General features: G+C 40.9%; 1 protein-coding gene across 2 annotated transcripts; it reads right to left on the bottom strand.

The window, feature by feature from the left end:
• Positions 1-5,476: 5,476 nt before the first annotated feature.
• LOC102075875 (interleukin-1 receptor accessory protein) lies at positions 5,477-14,981 on the bottom strand. 2 transcript variants are annotated; one of them, XM_019357054.1, is made up of 10 exons: positions 14,592-14,981; positions 9,447-9,702; positions 8,498-8,681; positions 8,236-8,380; positions 8,087-8,149; positions 7,867-7,990; positions 7,608-7,750; positions 7,352-7,498; positions 7,070-7,222; positions 5,477-6,959 (listed from the first exon to the last, which is right to left on the bottom strand). In XM_019357054.1, exons 1-10 carry the CDS (start codon positions 14,647-14,649, stop codon positions 6,640-6,642), a joined length of 1,593 nt encoding a protein of 530 aa, XP_019212599.1. In that variant the 5' UTR covers positions 14,650-14,981; the 3' UTR covers positions 5,477-6,639. The 2 variants fall into 2 exon arrangements, with proteins under 2 accessions (XP_019212599.1, XP_019212600.1); XM_019357055.2 differs by lacking the exon at positions 7,352-7,498.
• Positions 14,982-18,068: the final 3,087 nt, after the last annotated feature.

The raw sequence follows: 18,068 nt of genomic DNA, 5'->3' as shown, positions 1-18,068 counted from the left end.
GAAACACATCACACTTGGTAGTTTTAATACAACAATGTGGACTGAATATGCACAGAGCATGTATGACTAACGTTGTTGTTGCAGTATGATGAGGCTAACAGTGAAATGTTAAACTGTTATGGAGGGATGGTGACCTTCTGTGCCCTTTCGCGGCTTTCTGCTTTGCACGCTGCTTTCTCGCAGCGGCTGAACGTGGAGCTGTCAGGGTGGCAATCTGGAGGTTCTGTGCACTTCTTTTCAGACATCTAAGGGCAAATTAAACAGTCTGATTTTAGATTTTAGACTGAATGCAGATGGTCACATGACAAAAACATTTGAAAACTACTTTTCTGGACAGTTTCCCTACATTCTACCTATAATTTTTGCGTGCTGTGTTTAGAGGTCCAAAGCCTCACCCATGAGTTTTTGTAACCTTTTTTGTAACCGTTTATGGACTTTTAAAAGAAGAGGGCATGCTGCACAGTGGGAAGCATAAGGTGCGCTGCTATCATTAAATTCATAACATTTTTTTTAATATGGTACATTAGTTTTATACCGATAATTGCTTGCGCTGAATTCATTCCATATTCGCTACCAAGACCATGCGACTTAACACAATTCTTTGCAAGAATTTGTGCCTTTGTGTCAAGTTTGAAAGTAACTTTGACTTGCCTGGGTGTCCAGAGCTCTCTTGCTTAGCCTTTTCCCGTTTACGTTGGAGTTGTTGAGCTTGCTGCAAAGCTACCCTGAACCACACAGGTAAACATTACATGATATATTTGTGATCACAACATATGATTATTAGAAACATCTGGCTTGTGGCACCTTTACACACCCCTTAGTCAGATGTATCTGGTCTAAACAGTCCATGAAACGACGTTCCTGTTCGTCTTGAGCCTTGAATTTCTGTCGTCTGTCTATTTGAATCTGAAGCTCGTTTATGTAACGATGCTGCTGGATACTCCTGGGAGGCGTGAGTGGCCGAGCCGGGAAGATGAACGAAGTCTACAGAAAACAGAGTATGTTCTAAATCTTAATACCGTGCTTTGCTAAATGTACCTGTATATTGCTTACATGATCGAAATAAATTAACAAACAAACAAACAGTTTGTGTGATGGTACATTTTATAAATGAGTCATGACGTCATCTGGTTAAAATTTGCTACAAGTGTCTATAAGAGAATTAGTCACTGTTCCCTGAGTCATTTCACATGAAACTTGAACAGTAACTGCAAATGACCAAAACTGATGTAAATTATGGAACTCCAAAGTGTTCAAAATTAAATAAATAAATAGGTCATTGTCATACTGTACAGAAGAAATGTTTGCAAAAACAGGAATAAAATTAATTAAATAGAATAAAATAACAATGGTAAATTAAAAAAAATATATACATAAATATGAATTTGTCTCAAACCCAAAATATAAGCATTTATTTGTTTTATTGAGCAAAATGTGTGAGCATGGCTATGCTTCTGAATTCATCTCGCTTCATTTTACTTCCACGGGCATATCAACTCTATGACAGGTCCCAGTGAAGATATTTTTGGGCTCACATTGTACTGGAGCAAACACAGCAGTAGCATAATAAATAAAATCAATAGTATAATTTCAGCTTTTGATCAGCATCATGGACAACAACTGCAGTCAGAGGTGAGGCGAGTGGACACACATATCTAAGCTTATGCTCTAACCCCAAATCATATTTTTCAACTAAACTACCAAAATCCCCAAAAGAGATTTAGCCTTGCTGAAGTAACACAAAGACAACTGTGATCTCTACAAGCACAGAAAAAAAGAGAGAACAACAGGTCTTCGCAGACTGGATGAGGTCATCATGACAAACAATCACACTCATTTAAAGAATTGCTCATTCAATGAGCTTTTCCAGTGGACCAGCTTCCAGATGTGGCACGGACTCACACATGTATTACAACATATATTTTCAACATATAATTGGTAGCAATGTTTCAGTCCTTCACATAGACACAAAGGCAAACTACTCACCCATCAGAACTTCGTCTTTCAAGCCTTGCTCACAGCAAAGTCAATGACAGCATTGCTCAGATCCTAAGTCCTGACAGCAAACTCATCCACTCTCTGCTCTGCTTCCTCTTCTGAGAACCACTTTCATGATTTACTTGCTAACAATAAGACAACAAAACATGCCTAGTTGATGTTAACAGGTTTGTGAGCGAGACAATGGTCATGAAGGATAGATTCCAGACCTATAACATGCTCCTCCACCATCCAGATTTTTCCAAACAGGTGCCTGTTTAAATTCATTTCATTAGGAAAAAAGTGATGGAACCTTTTTTATGTTATAAAATATCCACTTTTCAAAAGAAATGTGGATAAAATTCTCCAATGTTGTATGAAGCAGTGTTCCTTTGACTTTTTTGTGTGACTGAGCTCCTCTGTCTTCTGATGCAGACGCATTGCCTATGCTCCCCCCGGTTCCTCATTACTAAGACCCATATTTTGTTGGGTGGTGAATTTGTAGCTACATTGAGCCCCCACAGCCACTAGGTGGCCCCCAAGCTCAGCCTCCGTATGTTTGGGGAGAATTAAAATGACATGTCTTGATTTGTGGCCAGACATTTAATTTAAAAATGAAATGAAGGACATGATCAAAGATAAGTTGCAGTGACAGAAAAGCTGTGGCTCATGTTTGTGGAGTAATCAATTCAAAATCGTCATTAGTTTGTCATTCAAGGAATGATGTCTACTGACAGGTAAAGTGGGATCACTGACAGCGTGACATCACGTCAGGAGGCAAATAATGGTAGCCCAAGCCACAGCCTGCCTTGATGACATCAAAAAGGGCTTATCCATCTCAACCCTCAAGAAAAATGTGCACTAAAAGTTAGTTGTAGATTCACTGGGCTGCAGGCTCTGGAGGGCAAAACTAGTTTTTGACTAAGTGCTTGTGTACAATCAGCATCAGCCACTACAGTACAAGAGACCACAGAACACGATGAAGAGAGCCTCTGGGATGTTTTTGACAGCAGGGTAGGTGAACCAACCATGGATAGGGTGTCACAGATAATGCTACTGTTGAGGTTCAACACTGTCTCTAAGCCCTATATATACCAAGAGGAGATGACCGTCTGGATTACTGGACCAACATGCCACCATATTCCCTCATCTATTCCAGCTGGCCAATCTTTCCAGTCCAACCACATCAGTCTCCCAAGAGAGAATATTAGTCAAAGCAGGAGAGATTTAGTGCAAAAAAAAAATTGTCTAAGTAATGTTGAACACGTTGTTTTTCTTAATAAAAATAATTAAACGTGCATAAACACACCCTACAAATACTGATTGACGTCTTTATGTACAGAAGCACAACCTACAATTACTGACTGGTTCAAACAAAATATCCTTCCATACAAATAATACTATAAACCAACAGAGAAGGTGATAGACAAAAAGACAAAGAGACATGAAAAAATTGGAATTTATTGAGTGCAATAATTTAAAATCCAATTTATTTGGCCACCAGATGTCGCTGTAGTAGAGTTCCAAATTCTCCAAAAGATCAAATCTTTTTCCAAAACGGCTGTTCCAAATGATTTGATCTCTCGAACGCTTCATTTCTGCCATCGCAAACGCAAAGCTTTAATATGAAATACAAAGTCCAGAAAACCAAAGAATATGTAAATGAAAGGCTGGGAATCCAATGTCTCCAGAAATCATTAAACATATGGATACAGAACCAGAAGGCTTAGCGGGACAACAACAAAGTACAAGTGGAGAATGGGACAATACGTTCAAAATGTAATGAGGGAAGTGGAAAAGGGTGGAGAAGACAACTGAAGACAACTAACCAAACAAGACAGGAAAGTTAAAGTTAAAGACACAGGGAATAACAAAATAAAACAGAGATACACAACTGAGTGGGGAAAGATATCTAAACAGGAGAAGAAGAAAGATGAAAAAAACACAGATAAAAGTGAAGGAACAGAATGGGAACAATAAAGGGAACTACTAAACCTAAAGTCATTCACAGTTTGTTCAAAATAATAGCGGTCCAACATAACTAACCAGATCACTCAGTGTTTTTGGTATAAATCGTATTATTACAAGGCAAATAATTTATCAGTAGGTGCAGTAGAGTCAGATAGACCAGCAGACCCAACATTAGTGATATGAATGCACCTGAGTCTGTGTAATTGAATAATTAAGTGAAAGGGGAGTGTTCAAAATAATAGCAGTGTGGTCCAATCAGTGAGGTCATTAATTATGTGAAGAAACAGGTGTCATTCATATGGCCCTTGAAGCCAGTACATGTTGCACATGCAGTTCTCTCTGAAAACCTGAGAAAGATGGGTCATGCCAGACATTGTTCAGAAGAACAGCGTGCTTTAATCAAAACATTGATTGGAGAGGGGAAAACATATAAAGAAGTGCAGAAAATCATAAGCTGCTCAGATAAAATGATCTCCAATGCTTTAAAATGGAAAGCCAAACCAGAGAGACTACCATTCGAATGGATCGAACAATAGCCAGAATGGCAAAGACTCAGCCAATGATCAGCTCCAGGGAGATCAGAGACGGTCTGAAGTTACCTGTGAGTACTGTGACAATTAGAAGATGCTTGTGTGAGGTTAATCTATCAGGAAGAAGCCCCTGCAAAGTCCCACTACTAAAAAAAAAAAAGACGTGCTGAAGACGATACAATTTGTCAAAGAACATATCGACAGGCCTAAAAAGAAATGGAGAAACATTTTGTGGACTGATGAAAGTAAAACTGTTCTTTTTGGGTCCAAGGGCCACAGACAGTTTGCCAGATGACCCTCCAAGCACTGAATTCCAGCCACAGTACACTCTGAAGACCGTGAAGCATGGTGGTGCAAGCGTCATGATATGGGGCTGTTTCTCTTACTATGGTGTCGGGACTATTTATCATATACCAGGGATCATGGATCAATGTTCTTACATCAAAATACTTGAACAGGTCATGCTGCCTTACGCTGAAGAGGGTTAGGCAGCATGGAAATGCCCTTGAAATGGGTGTTTCAACAAGACAATGACCCCAAGCACACCAGTAAATGAGCAGCATCTTGGTTCCAGACTAACAAAACTAAGGTTATGGAGTGGCCAGCCCAATCCCCGGACCTTAATCTAGGGATTGCCTGCTGTTTCTCAGGAAAAACCAAGAAATGCAGAGCAATTGTGGAAGGTTGTCAAATCATCCTGGGCTGGCATACCAGTTCACAGGTTTCAGAAGTTGGTCGACTCCATGCAGCACAGATGTGAAGCAGTTCTCAAAAACAGTGGTTAAACAACTAAATATTAGTTTAGTGATTCACAGGATTGCTAAATCTTAACGGTTTTTCAGCTTGAGTAAATATTTAAGTTGAAAAATGAAATGAAAAATGCAGACACTAAAGTAATTGAACTATTGATAGTTTTTTTCATCATGCTTTGATGTAAAATATAATGTGCAGTGTTCCCAATGAATGGAAATAATAATAATAATAATTTTGAGCTTTACTCATGTTTTAAAACATACTGCTTTTATTTTGAAGACTGTATAACTTAACTAAAGGTACAAATAAGGAAAAAATAAAAAAACAATACCAGCAATCAAAAGACAACACAATAAACAAAACCCATCAGCATAAGAAAATACAAAATAACACTATTAAAATAAAAATATAACCAGCAATAAAAGTGTCTGTATAAAAAGATACATTTGTGTGATGGTTATGAATAAATATTTCCTCTAATATAAAAAATGTTATGCTTTTTTTCCAGACTAAATGAAGATCTTCCGGATTAGTGAGATGCTCTTCTCCAGCTTACAATCTAAGGAGCTTGGAAAGAAAAGCGTCTGGACTTCTTAAAGTTACTTGAAGACGTTTCACCTCTTCAGTTCTAAGGTCAAATGATGGAGTCCAGGATTTAAGCTCTGTGGGAGTAACCCACCGAGAGGGACATGGACCCACTGTTGATCCTCTACCTAATCACACGAGCCAAGGTGTGAAAATGGGTGTACATCACAATCAGCCAAGGTTTCGGGTGAACTCATAGTGAAACCTAGCCCCACCCTATCATGTGATTTCCTGAGGTCAAAAGGCCCAGGATGTGAGTGGGCGTTAAGGCGTCATTCACAGTGGACATAGATGGCTTCTTTCACTACTCTTTCAAATCATCTTCCCGGTCCAAAATGTGAACATTGGTGTCCTCGAAGGAGTGACTTTGTCCTTTAGATGCGGATGGACAGCCGAGTCTTGTCCTGTCGAGGTGGCTCTTCTATGTTGTCCCATGCGTTTGTGAAGTGGCTGTTTGGTCTCTTTAATGTAGAGGTCTGGGCATTCCTCGCTACACTGTACAGCATACACTATGTTGTTAAGTTTCTGTTTAGGAGTTCTGTCTTTGGGATGAACCAGTTTTTGTGTGGCTGGGTCTGAAGTACACTGGGATGTTGTGCTCGGAGAAGACTCTCCTGAGTTTTTCTGATAAGGATGCTACATAGGGGATGACAATCTCGTTGCGTTTATCTTTCTGATCCTCCCTAATTGCTGTCTGATCGTCTTCTCTGTGCCTCTTTGTTGACTTGATGAAAGACCAAATAGGATAACCACATGTTTTAAGAGCTTCCTTTACGTGTGTTCAGTGGAGGAATTACAGTCTTACATCCTAAATACTGTACAGTCATATTAAAGCTCTGGGCGCTCTCTGCGGGGGAGGTAGGTAATAACGTAGCTGCTTCCAGAAGGCGGAAGAGGGCAGCATGGAGCTTTTTCCCTTCCAGGTGACACAGTCTGCAGCTTTCCAGAGTTTTAAGGCCTCTGAAGATGAACTTCTGCTCAAGACTCCGGCTGTCTGAGTTTTAATCAAAACCACGTGAGTCTGCAACTTCTTGAGGGATGCTTGGATACTATTCAGCAGGTCGACTCCTGAACCAGAATCTTCTGAGCAGGGGACCAGAACCACTGTCTGACTCTGCTTTATGCAGTGTAACACAGCCTCTCCTACAGGAGCAGACAAGCACAAATCAGATTGCGTTGTTTTCCCCTTGTTTGAATTTGTAAGTACTAAATTTAGAATAACAATTATGTAAAAATATGAAAAATGTAAGCACCTCTATCTGGTACAACATCAGGACTGTAGAGACAGAGACTGTAACCAAATCTGTTCTTCATTTCACTCTCCAGCCTTTTTCTGTCATCTTCACTTAGTCCTTGATCTGTGCTACTCTTGTAATACATCAAGCAGGCGTTGTAGCTTTTTCCATCTAATTCAAAAAAACAAAACAAAACAAAAATGTTGTTTTAAAAGTGGATGCAATAAAGCAGATTTTTGCAGTTCTGACAAGAATGTGAACACAGACGATGTTTGAATTAGCAAAATGTATGAATACTACCTGGGATGGTTCGATGGCAGCCAAGAATTTGACGAAGCAAAAGCGTGATGCCGACTTTAAACTTTGCATAAATAACTGCTGTTAGTACCATCAGCACCAGCACAAAGCCCACAATACATAAAGCCACAAAGGAAGAGGAAGGAGCAGCTGTAGGGAGTGATGGGGATTTTCTAAATTATTTTATAAATTAGCTCATCTAATAAATAAACACATTAAAGAGTATTATTAAGTACTCAAAATATTCAGCTGGCCGTACCTTTTTGTTTTAGAGTGATGGTCACAAAGCTTGTTTGGTAGGCAGATTGCAGTTTACAGGTATAATTTTTTGACAGATCGTCCTCTGAAACTTTTCTGAAGATTAGTGATGTTGTCATGCTGATTTCCTCTCTGCTGTCGACCCTGACAAGAGAAGAAAATGACTGAGGCAGATGTAAAAGCATAATTCATATCTGTGCTGATGTGACTACATATAACATCAGTGTGACCCACAGAGGACCTGTGTGTGAAATATTTACCGTGTATCATTATAGAAAACTGGTAGACTAGTGTCTTTATCCACAAATGAACTTCCACTTAACCAAAACAAGTCATCAAAGTCTGACATCATAACTGCTTTACAATCAATCACCACTGTTGAGCCTAGAAAAAGCAGAGTTAACACAGATTGTTATAAACGATTAACATTTAAGGTTTAGCCAAGAGTGTGAAGGTGTATGAATATAGACAATAACTCACCTAAATCTACCTCAAATACCTGCTTGTTCTCTGGTGAAATTATCACTGCTTTCTCAGTTATTTCTGCGCAAATATAAAAAAATAAAACCTTTGAAAAGCACATATTAAAATCACTGAAAATAAACATTAGCAAAATGTGTTTTTCTTACTGTTTGGTTGGACATCAAGTTTCACTGTAGAGGTCATGTTATATATTTGACCATCATACAGGTAAGACCGGGTGCAGGTATAGATGCCACTGTCCTCTTTTTTCACACTTGGGAAGTAACCGTCTTTTGGTGATGACCCGCCCTCCTACAACATATAAGCTGAATTTTTAAGTAGTCAGGAGTCAAATTTGGAAAAAACATTAAAACCCTGTAACAATATTTTACAATATTTGATCTCATTCACATAATCTGCTCAGTTTACCTTGTGCCATGTGATGCCACTTGTGGTGATATTCAGGGTGTTAAAGGGAATATTTTTTTCAGGGCAGTACAACCTGCAGGACTCCTCTGTGTAACATTCTCTGGAGAGCTGGTTCATTTGTTCAGACTCTCTGGACTGCGCTGTGTATACTTTGAGGCTTATCCAGGACCGTCTGCTGGAATTCCTACCAAGGAAAGAAAATAATAATTTTCACTTTACTTCTGAACAACAAGCAAAATAAAACAAAAAAATGTGAAAGTAAGAGAAGACTTCAGGGATTATTTTTAAAATGGTGGTCATCTACTTAGTGGGTTATTTGTCCATTAGGATTTATTATTAGCTGAGAAAGTTTTGTGCTGCAAACAGATGCACTGTGATGCTACACAGTGTTAAACATGGCCCTGTCCCACCTTTTGAGACATGCTGCTGCCATCAAATTCAAAATTATTCATTCAAAATTATTTAAAAATTATTCAAATTATTATTTTCTTAAAATAGATTAATTGTTAAACCATCTCAGAAAACATTCATTTTTTATAAACTATGTTCTAGTTTGAGTAAAATATGGCTTTGTCCCAGTTTTTCTGTACCTTAACAACAACCTACCATCTTTAGATGTGTTTCTAACTTCAGATGGCGGGTTGTTATTTGCAAACACAGGATTGTCACATATATGTTACCAGCATTTAGAGAATCTGTCACACCATAATGCCCACAAGCAACCTGGTTCTGTACAAATATAAAAAGTGCTTTTCTGGTGCCGTGATGTTCAATAACAACCTTAAAATGTTATTAAAAGTATTATATTAAAATATAATACAAGTAAAACTTGCTCTGCTATCATGCCGTATAGGAAACAGTACTTTATGTCAATGTGTGGGCACGACTTTTGTTTGATGTCAGTCTTAGATAATAAAACCATTATTGTGGGAATTGTATTAAATTTTACCGAAAAGAGCAGGAGTAATTCCCCTGATGGTTTACTGAAGCTCTGAGAATGACAAGGATTCTTCCATGAACCAGCACACCCATCTGCCTCTGCTCAGCTGATGTTGACATGTTGAAGAGTTTCATTTCATCCACGGTGTGACTGGTCCAGAACACCTCAGCATCTCCATCACTGTACCCTCTGTAAGAAGGGCAGTGCAGTACTGCCATCTCACCTGCCTTGACATGTACTTCCTGGAAACTCAGTGGGCACACACCTGTCAATGACATGTGAAAAAAAAAAGCTTTGCTTTAGTCTAAAAAGATCATATTTTTCTGGTTAATGAAACTCAGGCTTCACAGTGCAGTCACTAGCAGTTTTCTACTTTTACCCTGAGCTAATGTCACAGATATCTTTAAATGCCACAGCATTACCACAAAGGGCAGGCAGTACAGCCCTGGTGTCCCTTAGCAGGCTTCCAGAAACTGGCTAATAAGAAAATTGGGGGTGGGGTGGGGGTGGGGGAGTTTGGTGCAGGGGCTATAATAACTTGTTGCAGACAGAGGGATTATTGAGGGGCGCCGTAAAGAATTAGAATTAGAGAAATAAGTATGACATTTAATGTAAAAGATGTTTTACATTCCCCTAATAATGTAAAATGGTTATTGTATGCTGTGCTATTTTGAAGGTTCTGCTCTGTGAATTCTCTCTACGCTTCTTTCAGTTGGCTCCTGCTCTTGCTACCTAAAAGGAATTTAATGAATACTGAGCTCCTTCAGGCAATGGCTGCCATTCTGGGGTTTTATAAGGCTTATGAGGTGCATAACTGTCATGATCTGCGTGCAGGCAGACAGGAAAGGACCGAAATGCAGACTCAGACACGGAAATGAAACAAACTCAAAAGGGCGGCTTTATTGCTGGACACGAGAAAGAACTAAACTGGAATACATAAATAAACTAGACAGGCTTGGCAGGCAGAACACACAGACAGGTATGAGGGAGACGCTGACCTAAATACACAGAGAAATAACCAGGAAGTGAGAACACATGCGGAATGCAGCTGACACGAATAACCATAACGAGACAGGGAAGCTAGACTGAACATGGAACCTTCACAATAAAACAGAAAACATGATACGGAGGAGAGGCAGATGAGAGGGAAACCAAACAAAAAACAAGGAGCATGAGTTCAAAGACCAGGGAACAAGAGTCCAAAACAGAGTCCAGAAATCAAAAACCCCAGCAGCAGGAGTCCAAAACTAAACTGGGAGGAACTCGGTCAACCACATGTCCATTAACATAGTTCAGGGGGCTGACCCACAAGCCGACGGCACAACAGTCCATAATAGAGCAGGTCTGGAGGCCGGCCGTGTGGAAGAAGGCGGCGGCGGCAGAGCAGGTCCGGAAGCCAGCGGCAGGGCAGGTCTGGAGGCCGGCCCGCGATGGCGAAGAAGCCTCGCCAATGGCCTGGAAAGTGGCTGGCGAGGTGCTGGCTGAGGACATGGATGTGCAGGCCGAACAGGACCTGATGAGGCAGGAGCAGACATCGCCGTGGCAGGCGATGGAGCAGATGGTGGCGCTGCAGGCAACAGCGTGGAAGCCGCAGGTGGTGAAGCAGGATGTGGCTGAACTGACTCACCAGAGCCATGAGCGGACACAAGGAGGTGCTGGACGGGCTCACCTGAGCCACCAGCTGACGTGGCATGATGCTGGAGCGGTTCTCCTGAACCCCCAGCTGACGTGACATGATGCTAGTGCGGTTCTCTAGAACCCCCAACGGGAACAGACGCAGGGCCAGCAGGTGCAGAGACTTCTGGCTGAGGCAACGCTAACTGTAGCTGCACAGGGCACACAGCCGGCTAGAGATGCTGAGGCTGTGCAGTACAAAAAGTCTGTCCTGGCTTTGTTAGCAAGATGCAGTCCTCTGCTGGCTGAATGAGCTCACTAGAGCTTCCAGCAGAGGATGGAAGTAGCTGAACAGGTGGCAGAGCTGAAGGCTCACCTGAGCCTCCATCGGGGACAAGAATGTGCGCAGGCACCTGCTGGACACTAGCCGCTCCCACCCGAGGAGCTGGTACGGGTGAAGGAATTAGCAGAGCCGCAGTTGGCCTGGAAACCGGCACAGGACCAGTTGGACTGCAGCCTCCCTCACCCGAGGAGCTGTAATAGGTGCACCGGAAATGTCTCTGAGGTGAGTTCATAATCTTTTATGTCAGGAATGTAAGGAAAAGAGTCACTGTCACTCACCACCATAGGTTGCTCAGCACTGTCCGTATAACGGCGGCATGAGTGCTGCTTCTTACGAGCAGAGGAAGCCGGTGAGGAAAACACCTGAGCCTCTGGAGCGTAGAACGGCGACGCCAAGGCTAGAGCGTGAGCACCTTAATACATGTGGAGGACTCCCACCTGAAGTGGCTTAGGCTTGGGTGCAGGCTGAGCTATAGGTGGGGACTTTCGGCAGCTACCGGGACTGCCGAGAGCCAACCAAGTCCTGTGGAAAATGCGTTCATAGTCGGGAGCGCGCTATGGCTTCCAGCGGAGTTCTTCCTCCAGCTGGGTGAATGCAGCCTCCCGATGCTTGTGCAACTCTAACCATGTAAGGGTCGCAGTCTCCTGTCATGATCTGTGTGCAGGCAGGAAAGGACCCAGATGCAGACTCAGTCACGGAGATCAAACGTAAACTCAAGATGTCAGCTTTATTGCTGGACACCTGAAAGAGCTAAACTGGAATACAAAAATAAACTAGACAGGCCTGGCAGAACACACTGACAGGTATGACGGAGACGCTGACCTAAATACACATTTGTAAACATAATTTCTCCTGGCTGCAGCATCCCAACTAATTCTGCTCAATGAGGAGAATAAATGAGAAATTCCCACAAAAAAAGTCCAACTTTATTTTTAAGACTGAACTTCTTAAACTCTTTTTCATTCATAGTTCAATGACGTAGGTTAAAATTCATTTGGAAGGAGATAGTTTTATCCCTGAAAAACCCTGTGTACTTTTGGAATTTTGACAACAAAGCCACCTGCCCAGTGAAATTCCTAGAAATCAAGGGGAAAATAGCAGTCATGGAAAGGCAACAAGGATGCAAGAACAAAGGACTGAACTGAGTATTTTTTTTGTTTGTGTGGATGATTTAAATGGAGACAAACTGAAATCCAAAAAGATAAGCGTCAGGAAATAACTCCAGGAAAAAAGCACAGCTACACAAGAGAAAACACTGATGTCAATGCAAACAGTGTACAAAGTATGTGCTCCAAATGGTCTATGGGCTACTCTTGCTTGAGCTGCCTTTGGTCCGTCAGCCAGCCGTGGACACACAAAGAGGGAAAACGGTTGCTTCATTCATTTTTCCAGCCTACTTGTCAACCAATCTGAACACACAGTCCATCTGCATTCAGTGATGTGCTGTTGGAATTTTGAAGTAAAACACAGGAACACATCTGCAGTGTGCGAAAATCCCTTGCCACTAACTATCCAATGTACATGTACACTGATGGACACATTTGCAGGACCATGAATGCTTTAGGCAGCCGTGGACTTATGCTGGTGGTTAATCTGTTGACGTTTAAGCAGAAGAGCTAAAGGAATGGTTAGCAGGCTAATGATGCAAGCTATAATAACCATGCCCAGTCTGATCTTAGGGAATAAATGGAGGGGTAGACAGCTTAGGAGCCCAACCAAACAAGTAACTAGCCAGATGGGGTGTTGTGAGTGCAGGGGGAACTGGCTTAGCAAGATTCTGACAAGAAGACTGATTGTACTGTAAAGCCCACGCCCCAATGACCCACCTTATGTCACTGATAAGGTTGTTCAACACAGAGTTAGGAAACAGGATTAAACAGAAACAGACTGGACTTACTGGAAGTCAGATGGGCATGTGAATAATAATGAAACCATAACACAAAGAACAGTGCTTGGATAGGGTGGGGGCGCTGCAGGGGCAATGTTTTGTCAGGGGATGATAAAATGGACAAAAAGAATTTAATCATACATCAATGAAAGAAATCAGAGGAAGAAAGTAAAAACAAAACTGAGGATGAAAATGCCTTACATTGCCTGTATTTAGCTTTCTTTAAACTGCCTTAAAAATAAAATCTCTGCACACCTGATGCAACAACAGGTGCCTATGAGGGAAAATACAACCTCCCCACACTGTCTTGATTGTCACCATTTTATTGAATCGCATTTCATTCCAACAGACTTTCATCAGTTTCAAAACTGTTTTGTTTGTAACTGATAAAAGTCAGTTGGAAGGAGATCTTTTGATTGAATTAATTTCTTTACAGATGTCAGCTTTGGAATTTCAATCATTCATCTTCCACCAGTATTGCCAATGTGTATTGCCAGTGACGCCAATGTCAGGAGGGGCTAGTGCCTCCCTATCTGACATAGCGTCAGATGTCATTCAAAACCAGTGTTGGGCAAGTTACTTTGAAATAGTAATTCAATTATAGTTACTAGTTACTTCTTCAAAAAAGTAACTGAGTTAGTAACTGAGTTACAATATTCTAAAAGTAATTAATTACTTGGAAAAGTAACAATTGCGTTACTTAAAAAAACAAAACAAAGAACGTTTAACCCTCTGGCGTCCAGGGTATAATTGGCCAATTTTTTTACTCTTGATTTTCTCTCCACATTTTACCTTTAAAAACTATTTACTTTGCCTTGTTTGGTATCATCCTTTTTAGCGCAACCTCACGTGCCTGAATTTACAGTTATGTTATCATTTTGTCATACTTAAAAATAACTTTTTAATGTAATGATCTCATCACTTGTCATCACTTTTAAAAGGCATATTATTCACAAGGATAGGAGCCTGATGAATGAGTACTGACACACGCTTTGCTCATGTGCCTAATATTGTGGGTTTATTTTTATAGTAGCTTTGTATACTTTAATAAGACTGCAAATTCATTTTTTGAATAAACATATTTTTTGTCTGTTTAGTGTTTTTTTTTTGTTTTATTCACGCTTAAAACACCGTTAAGCACTCAGTTTAAACTCGACATTTCTAACAGTGTTTAATATACGTTTCATTGTAAATGTTTTGGGGTTTTTAAAAAAAATAAAAGAACAATGTTGTTCAGATTATGAACTGTAGGTTTATATTCTGTCTAAACAAAAAATAAATTCACCCATAAAATATGAAGAGGTCTTACCTGGTGTCGATGTAAGGAAGATGAGACTCAGCAGGAGTAGGCTTATTTTTCCGTTCATATCGTCTCACCTCAAAAGTCAGCAAGAATCTTCTTAGGAACGAAACTGCAATCCTGGTGCTATGCACGAAGTTTGGGTGTTTTTATGGGCTTTCGCCTTGTGAGTCATAAGTTGCTGACGTGAAACAGGAACTTCAAAGTGGTGGTTACTGCCGCCACTGTCGATTACTTCCAATGCTATCTTTGATTTTTTTTTTTTTTTCCTTTTGTTTTTCATGCTTCTCCCGTTTCTGGCTGTACGAAGCCAGTTCAAGATAACAAGAGTATTTTCCGGTTATCTGAGAGGCAAAGGAAGTTCAGCACAGCCTGGCTATGCTGAACTAAACAAAACCAGATGGAGATCACGTAGGTGTCTTATCAAGCTTATCAAGCTTGGCTCCCTGCTTCAGGGTGTCAAGTTGTAAATATTTGCGGATCACGGGATTCCCATGAAACGATCCCTATGAGTTCCCGTCAGCGGCTGATGATGATAAAATGGTGATTAACAATAATAATAATAATGATAATAATTATTATTATTATCATTATTATTATGCGACAGTGCTGCAAAAAAATTGGAAATGAACAGTAAGATAATATTTAAATTTGATTGAATTATTTTTATGAATTTTTTCTTAGTGGGAAAACCGAAAAATAAAACAACAGAAAATAAAATAAAATATTCCTTATCAAATTATAACAACTAATAACATAACATTTACCTTAAATATACTATATAAAATATTTTTGAACCCAACAATAACATTTCTCACTATTGCCCATTAATTTAAAATAAACTAAAAAGGGTAGGCCAAGTTATAAAAAAAAGTCAATTTACCAAGTCTTGAAAAATAAAACTGAAAAATAGAATAATAAAATAAAATATCCATTCAGATCTTTACAACCAACAACATAAAATTGATCCTAATTGGATAGACTAATTCTCAAATAAATTTGCAAAATAAAGTAAGAATAAAATAAAATTTCAATTCTCAAATGAATTTGTAGAACGCAACTAATTTTGTCTTGTTTTAAGCTTGTTTGTTTTGCAAGGAACTGAACTCTTTGTTTGCAACCGAACAGCTCCACTCTCCTTTCTCCTCAATTCACTCTCCAACAACAGCCTTCCGTTTCCGTTTCCAAACTGATTCATCCATATCCAGGTATTTTTTTTTGGGGGGGGGTTGTACTTCTCATGGGCCAAAATCACCAAATTCCTTTTTATTTTGTGAAACAAAAGTAAATGAGCTTTACTAAAATCGCTGTGAGTACATCAGTAAATGAAACGAGGAAACAGTTGAGTGCAGTGTTGAAAGCTGGGGCAAGGCTTGGTGTGGGGTTTGACAGACACAGGCTTTCTGGTCGGCTCTATGGAGCGGACAGGCTCACAAAAAAACCCCACTTCTCTACCAGACTGAAACTGTGCGAAGAACAATGGACTAGTCCCTCACTGACTGTACAAATATAGCTGTATTTTTTATTTGTTATTTATCTAACAAGTCGCTGTCATTTTGACAACAGAGATTTGCTGCTTCATTTTGCTCTTCCTTGCCTACTGATAAACCTTAAAGTTATGTATATAACCCCGGTTCTCTGAGTAGCATGAGTGAGTGTCTCACTATGGGGAACGCCTCCTGTGTGACCTCATCAGAAGCTCAAATGCCATTATGCCAGCACTTACAGGCTGGCTAAGTGACGCCAATGTCAGGAGGGGCTAGTGCCTCCCTTTGAATGACATCTGACATAGGCCAGATGTCTAACTACACCAAACAACACATTAACTACACACTCCAAACACGCTAAACGTCACAAATCTCACATCTCAAAACTCGCTCTCTCTCTTTCTCTCTCTCCCTCTCTCTTTCTGTCTCTCTCTTTCTCTCTCTCCCTCTCTCTTTCTCTCTCTCTCTTTCTCTCGCCGTCACTCCTAAAACTTTTTTTTGATTTGTTTTTTTGCTCATAAGCAGAGAGTGCTTGCTAGCGCTAACGTGGCGAAACTATTGAGGAAAAAACGCCGCGTATATATTGTTTATCATGACTCTGGTTTTACGTGGCCCATCAACACAGTTTAGAAACTGGCACCTTGTTGCTTTGTCTTAAAGTGGTCATGTGATTGACTTACCACGACTACTTTATTCTTCCTCAGTCAAACAGCAGCACTCATGCGATTGTTTTGCTTCCTTAGCTCCAAGTGTTGTGCTAGACAGTGATCGTGATTACCGTCCGCGGGAGCGCGCAGCTGCTTAAAGCTGTAGCGCCCAGATTACTTACAGCTACTTCCGTGCAACTGATATAAGATGCGGTAAGCTGAACACAGCTTCAACCGTCTGTTTGTTGAAAAATAGTAACGGACCGCGTTTCCTTGTTAGTAACTGTAACGCCGTTGTAATGATAGGAATAGTAATTAGTTAGATTACTCATTACTGAAAAAAGTAACGCCGTTAGTAACGCCGTTACTTGTAACGCCGTTATTCCCATCACTGTTCAAAACAAGCCCACCTCTTCCTCGCTTCCATAGCAAGGAGGGCGGTCTGGTGAGACACTCACTCATGCTACTCAGAGAACCGGGGTTATATACATAACCTTAAGTTCTCTTTCATAGCATTCATTTCGTGTCTTACTATGGGAGAAATACTGACTCCCGGATTGCCAGACATGCCTGTTAAGAAGACAACTGTCCCCAACAGCACTTCACAGGGGAGAAGCTCCCACCTGGGCGGAACCTGCACTGAGGACTGAATGCGCTAGGTTAGGTGCTGTTACATCTAACCTGTAAAACCTAGCAAATGTGTGAGGTGAGGCTCAGCATGCAGCTGCACACACTTCCTGGATAGAAACTCCCCTAAAGAGAGCCCATGAGGTTGCTAGACCTCTAGTGGAATGCGCATGCAAGCCAGTAAGAGGGTGAAGGCCCCTGCTAGTATAGGCCAGGGCAATTGCTCCAACTATCCAATGGGAGAGGCGCTGTTTAGACACAGGCTTTCTCACTTTGTCTGACCTTGCGATGGGGTGTTTCTTGTTGTACAGGTTTGCTTTCCACGTCACCGCAATCTCATCAAGTAGCTCCGGGAAAACAGGCAACACATGCTTCCCCGTCTTTTTCGCCTTCTGCAATTTCTTACCGCCAAAATGAGATTTTACCACCTCAGATTGTATGGCGGGCCATGGGATGTTGAACCTGGCAGCTAGGAGGTGGCTGTAGCTCAGGAGGTAGAGCAGGTCACCTACTGATCGGAAGGTCGGTGGTTCGATCCCTGGCTCCTCCAGTCTGCATGTCAAGTATCCCTGGGCAAGATACTAACCCCAACTTGCATCCGATGCATCCATCGGAGTATGAATGTGTATGAATGCCGTTAGAAAGCACTAAGTGTAGATGAAGTGCTTGTGAGAATGGGTGTGATTCGGTGAATGAGGCATGTTGTGTAGAGTGCTTGGAGTACT

Source organism: Oreochromis niloticus, linkage group LG1 (assembly GCF_001858045.2).
Source record: "Oreochromis niloticus isolate F11D_XX linkage group LG1, O_niloticus_UMD_NMBU, whole genome shotgun sequence".
Taxonomy (NCBI): domain Eukaryota; kingdom Metazoa; phylum Chordata; class Actinopteri; order Cichliformes; family Cichlidae; genus Oreochromis; species Oreochromis niloticus.
The sequence above is the reverse complement of the archived record's forward strand: the minus strand, read 5'-3'. Positions and strand labels throughout refer to the sequence as shown.

Coding starts and splice junctions, on each gene's coding strand:
- LOC102075875 (XM_019357054.1), bottom strand. CDS start 14,649: ATGAACGGAAAAATAAGCCTACTCCTGCTGAGTCTCATCTTCCTTACA. Junction 8,150..8,235: donor ACTTGATGTCCAACCAAACA/GTAAGAAAAACA, acceptor ATATTTGCGCAG/AAATAACTGAGAAAGCAGTG. Junction 6,960..7,069: donor TGATGTTGTACCAGATAGAG/GTGCTTACATTT, acceptor CTGCTCCTGTAG/GAGAGGCTGTGTTACACTGC.